This window comes from Oncorhynchus kisutch, linkage group LG6 (assembly GCF_002021735.2).
Source record: "Oncorhynchus kisutch isolate 150728-3 linkage group LG6, Okis_V2, whole genome shotgun sequence".
NCBI classification, from domain to species: domain Eukaryota; kingdom Metazoa; phylum Chordata; class Actinopteri; order Salmoniformes; family Salmonidae; genus Oncorhynchus; species Oncorhynchus kisutch.
The window spans coordinates 37,916,196-37,921,255 of record NC_034179.2 but is presented as its reverse complement, the minus strand read 5'-3'; the positions used below and the strand labels follow the sequence as shown (position 1 = coordinate 37,921,255).

At 41.0% G+C, this 5,060-nt stretch overlaps 1 protein-coding gene across 1 annotated transcript; it reads left to right on the top strand.

Moving 5' to 3' along the window:
- Positions 1-2,183: 2,183 nt before the first annotated feature.
- Positions 2,184-4,715, top strand: LOC109892791 (uncharacterized). The gene has a single exon (XM_020485570.2). It carries the CDS (start codon positions 2,213-2,215, stop codon positions 3,377-3,379), a length of 1,167 nt encoding a protein of 388 aa, XP_020341159.1. The 5' UTR covers positions 2,184-2,212; the 3' UTR covers positions 3,380-4,715.
- The last annotated feature ends 345 nt before the right edge of the window (positions 4,716-5,060 follow it).

Here is a 5,060-nt window from a genome sequence, read left to right as displayed (position 1 = left end):
TTACAGGCTCAAAATGGCCAGAAACAAAGAATGTATTCTGAAACTCGTCAGTCTATTCTTGTTCTGAGAAATTAAGGCTATTCCATGTGTGAAATTGCCAATAAACTGAAGATCTCATACAACAAGGTGTACTACCTTCACAGAACAGCACAAACTGGCCCTAACCAGAATAGAAAGAGGAGTGGGAGGTCCCAGTACACAACTGAGCAAGAAGACAAGTACATTAGAGTGTCTAGTTTAAGAAACAGACACCTCACAAGTCCTCAACTGGCAGCATCATTAAATAGTACCTGCAAAACACCAGTCTCAACGTTAACAGTGAAGAGGCGACTCCGGGATGCTGGCCTTCTAGGCAGAGTTGCAAAGAAAAAGCCATATCTCAGACTGACCAATAAAAATAAAAGATTAAGATGGGCAAAATAACACAGACACTGGACAGAGGAAGATTGGAAAAAAGTGTTATGGACGGAAGAATCTAAGTTTGGGGTGTTCGGATCACAAAGAAGAACATTCGTGAGACGCAGAAAAAATGAAAAGATGCTGGAGGAGTGCTTGACACCATCTGTCAACCATCGTGGCGGCAATGTGATGGTCTGGGGGTGCTTTGGTGGGGTTAAAGTGGGAGATTTGTACAGGATAAATGGGATCTTGAAGAAAGAAGACAATCACTCCATTTTGCAACGCCATGCCATACCCTGTGGACGGCGCTTAATTGGAGCCAATTTCCTTCTACAACAGGACAATGACCCAAAAGCATAGCTCCAAAATATGCAAGAAATATTTAGGGAAGAAGCAGTCAGGTGGTATTCTGTCTATAATGGAGTGGCCAGCACAATCACCGGATCTCAACCCTAGTGAGCTGTTGTGGGAGCAGCTTGACCGTATCGTACGTAAGAAGTGCCCATCAAGCCAATCCAACTTGTGGGAGGTGCTTCAGGAAGCATGAGGTGAAATCTCTTCCGATTACCTCAACAAATTGACAACTAGAATGCCAAAGATCTGCAAGGCTGTAATTGCTGCAAATGGAGGACTCTTGGATGAAGAAAAGTTTGAAGGACACAATTATTATTTCAATTAAAAATCAGTATTTATAACCTTGTCAACTTCTTGACTATATTTCCTATTCCTTTTCTAACTAATTTCATGTATGTTTTCATGGAAAACAAGGACATTTCTAAGTGACCCAAAACTTTTGAACGGTAAATGGGGGAACTAGATACATAGTGCTTTCATTTCTAAATGGTAAAACAGATATGAATAAAAATACCCTTATATAAAACATTTGCCCTCAAATAAATAGATAGATAGATAGATAGATAGATAGATAGATAGACCAGAGAGGTCAGAAAGAAAGACCAAAGAGCAGAAAGTGAGGGGAGACCTGAGAAAAAGGGGTCATAGGGAAATATAAGAGAGCGTTTGTCTGTGTCTGTAGCGTACCTGTGGAGCAGTGGAGGCTGCTGAAGGGAGAAAGGCTCATAATGATGGCTGGAACGTAGCAAATGGAATTGCTTCAAACACATAGAAACCAGTGGTGTAAAAAGTACCCAATTGTCAAAAAGTAAAGATAACTTGATAGAAAATGACTCAAGTAAAAGGGAAAGTCACCCAGGAAAATACTACCCGAGTGAAAATCTAACAATACTAAATGCTTAAATATACTTGGTATTCAAAGTAGGCTAAATGTAATTGCTAAAATATACCTAAGTATTACAAGTAATTACAAGTAATTTAAAATTAATTATATTAAGCAAACCAGACGGCACAATGTTGTGTTTTTTTAATTGATAGATTGCCAGGGGCACACTCCAACACTTCGACATACAAACGAAGCATGTGTATTAGTGAGTCCGTCAGATCAGACAGAGGCAGTAGAGACGACCAGGGATGTTCGTGTTTCCCTGTCCTGCTAAGCATAAAACATGTAACGAGTAGCCTACTTTGGGGTGTCAGGGAAAATGTACGGAGTTAGAAGTATATTATTTTCTTTAGGAGTGAAATAAAAGTACAAGTTGTAATAAATATAAATACTACAGTAAAGTACAGATACACCAGAAACAAATGTTGCGTAATTACCATGACGTAACGCAGTGATGAGTCTCAAACATGTTTCGCACATTTGATTGGCTACTTTCTGTGCGCTTTCCAAGTACCAAGGTTTTTATTGGCCCGTTGCTGTAACTGGAATTGTTATTATTAGCTCCTTGCAAACATGGCGGAGGTCAGACTGAAATTTAGTAATGGAGTCTACAGAATTCTTCAAAATACATATCATCAGTTGCCTCTGAGGATTGAGGGCAACCAAGCTAAAGGCGCAATACAAGCCAGAAGCTTGCTGACAGAATATCGGTCTGGCGAAGCTCAAGATGACCATGATAATACAGCCCGGGTCCAGTTGCCGTTTCTCGGAATTCCTGAGGAGACTTTAAGAACTGAGAACTCAAGGTGCCTCAGCAGACTCACCGAAGGTGGATTTAAGATTGGATTTTGCCACGACCTTATATCAAAATGCGGTGAGGGGGTATTACAGTTAAGTTATTCCTCCATGCAGAACCTGTCGGACAGTGAGAATATAATAAGACTCGATAGTGCTTCAAGGTGGTTTTATCTCAGTTCACCTCACCTGGCCGACACACAAGTCCATGTTATTGCCTCTAGAGCTTCAAGCTGGATAAGAAACGGTCTCGTGACGGCCACCATAACTCAAACCAGGCGCGAGCAGAGAAGATCTCTATGTATGGTGCGATTTGCCATCGGACAGTCGAGCTTTAGTTTGCGACAGTCTCATGAGCAGTTATTTGTGAGAGCTTATGGCAACGGCAACATGTCTGAGCCCCTATATAAAAGCAGAACGGCATATTATGAAATCCTCCAGGTGTCTCCAACCGCCACGCAAGCTCAGATCAAGACGGCTTACTACAAGCAGTCTTTCGTCTACCACCCAGATAAGAATGCAGGCAGTGAGGAGGCTACGAACCGCTTCTCCAACATCAGCGAGGCTTACAACGTGTTGGGCAACAAGGGGCTGAGGAAGAAATACGACCGAGGCATTCTGAGTCAGGGAGACGTTACTGGAGCGAGCAAACCTTCCGCGAAGGACACCAAGAGCTCCTCATCTCAGCCAACGAGGGAGGCACGCCAGACTTCCGCCTTGGGGATAGACAGCAAGAACATTTTCGATTTTGACAACTTCATCAAATCCCACTATAAATCCCAGCTCATGAGAGAGGAGGAGCTGCGAGTTAGGAAGGAAGAGATTATGAGGAAGAAAGAGGCCATCAAAGATCAGGAGATGGGCAAGATGATGGAGATGGCTGTGGGAGTGTTGGTCATAATAGCAGTGTCTATTCTGGTCAACTTGAAACGGGGAGGAAATTGATTTTGCAAACTGACGCTGGACAAGCATAGGATGGTATTCTTTTCATCCACACTATAGGATTTATATGGGAAGGCTGAGTGCAATGGTAAAGGACATGCCTTGTGCCAAATTGACACACCCTGGACTGGTTTCCATCTGTTCCATTCTTGCTGTATCCAGATGCCCAAATGAAAGCTGTTTAACCTAAGAATATATGTCAATAATAATACTGTAATAGATGCTGATGATTGAGTGATTACTGGTGCTTTGGGTTGAGCTGTTCCACAATCACAAGACTGCACTGTATCACTTGTGTGTTCGCATATAGTTCACTAGAAAATATAATATTTAAATTGGAAATTGTTGGAAGTTTGATGTAGGAAGTGATGCAGTGAGGAACCAAAGCATATTGGTTTAGGCCTATATTGCAGTTTTGATTGATTCTGCAGTGTTGAATGAATTGCAGAACGGTGCAATGGTTAATTAGGCTAACGTTCAATATGGTGCTATGATTCATCTTGGCTTTTAAAAAGTTGTGAAAAGTGAATTTTATGTCATGAGCACAGTTTTAAGTGTGGGAAGTAAGCTGATGATACCTGGCTGCACAAGTTTGGACCTTGGCATCAGATAGCTCTTGATCATGAGTCTCAGTTCCATTACATTACACATAAGAGTCATTGGATGAAGGCGTCTTCTGTAGGGGAGTTTTGTTAAGATCCCAGCTGCTCGGTCTGAACATTAACACGCATCGCTTCCGATACAGTTTTGAAAGCATAAGGATCTTATCTTTCATATCAGTGAGAAATACTTTTAAAAAAGGTTACATTGATACACACCTTAATAGGATTATGGTTCCCACACAGGCATATCTCCATTTTACAGCACTTGTTCAAGGAAAACAGATGGAAGCTATCTATTAGCTATCTAGCATGCTCTGAACACCTGTGCGTAAGCGTAACTCGGGAAGTGTAGTAGAAGTTTAATTTCATCGGATGGAGGCACCCATAGATGTATGGATCTGTGCAAGCAGTTGTAGCTGGGTGAAAAGGTGCTTTTGAGAAAACGTTTGGTAATTCAGTTTAGATGAGACTCCTGCAACGGACTAGTGCACTGAAGGGCCCTAGTTGGGCTTCTGTACTGGGCTCCTGTACAGAAATAATAAAAATGGAACCTAAGATCAGTAAGAGACAAGATAACTTTGTGTACAGTAAATTAGTTGAAATGTGCCTTGATGATATTTGAAGTAAGAACATGTATGGCCAATCTCATGTCATTTTCCCTGCCTCAACACTTTTAATGTATTTAAGATGAATAAATGATTTAAAAAGTGTGCTTATGGAAGCACATGAAAAAGGAATGTCACTTGGGTCTTTATTAGCATGTGTCAGTATTTATACAATACTGAATACAAAGAGGATTAATCATAAGGGTTACAGCAGCACAGGACTTTCCAGTGTTGTAGAACTGTACAAAAGTGGGTACTACACAGTTCAGAATAATTAGTGTTTACTTTCTCTCCTGCAGATGCATCAATTAAGTAGGGCCGGGATGATACGAGTATTGCATTATGGCAAAAATTAAAACATGAAGCAGACCCTTCCTTTTTAAAAACCTGCTGTATGTAAAATATTGTGTGCTATAAGCTTGGAAAATAAATAAATGTGACTGGATGACAACAGAATGATGTTTGTTTCGAACATTA

What these genes read in the sequence shown, in the direction of transcription:
- LOC109892791 (XM_020485570.2), top strand. Translation starts at nt 2,213, where the DNA reads ATGGCGGAGGTCAGACTGAAATTTAGTAATGGAGTCTACAGAATTCTT.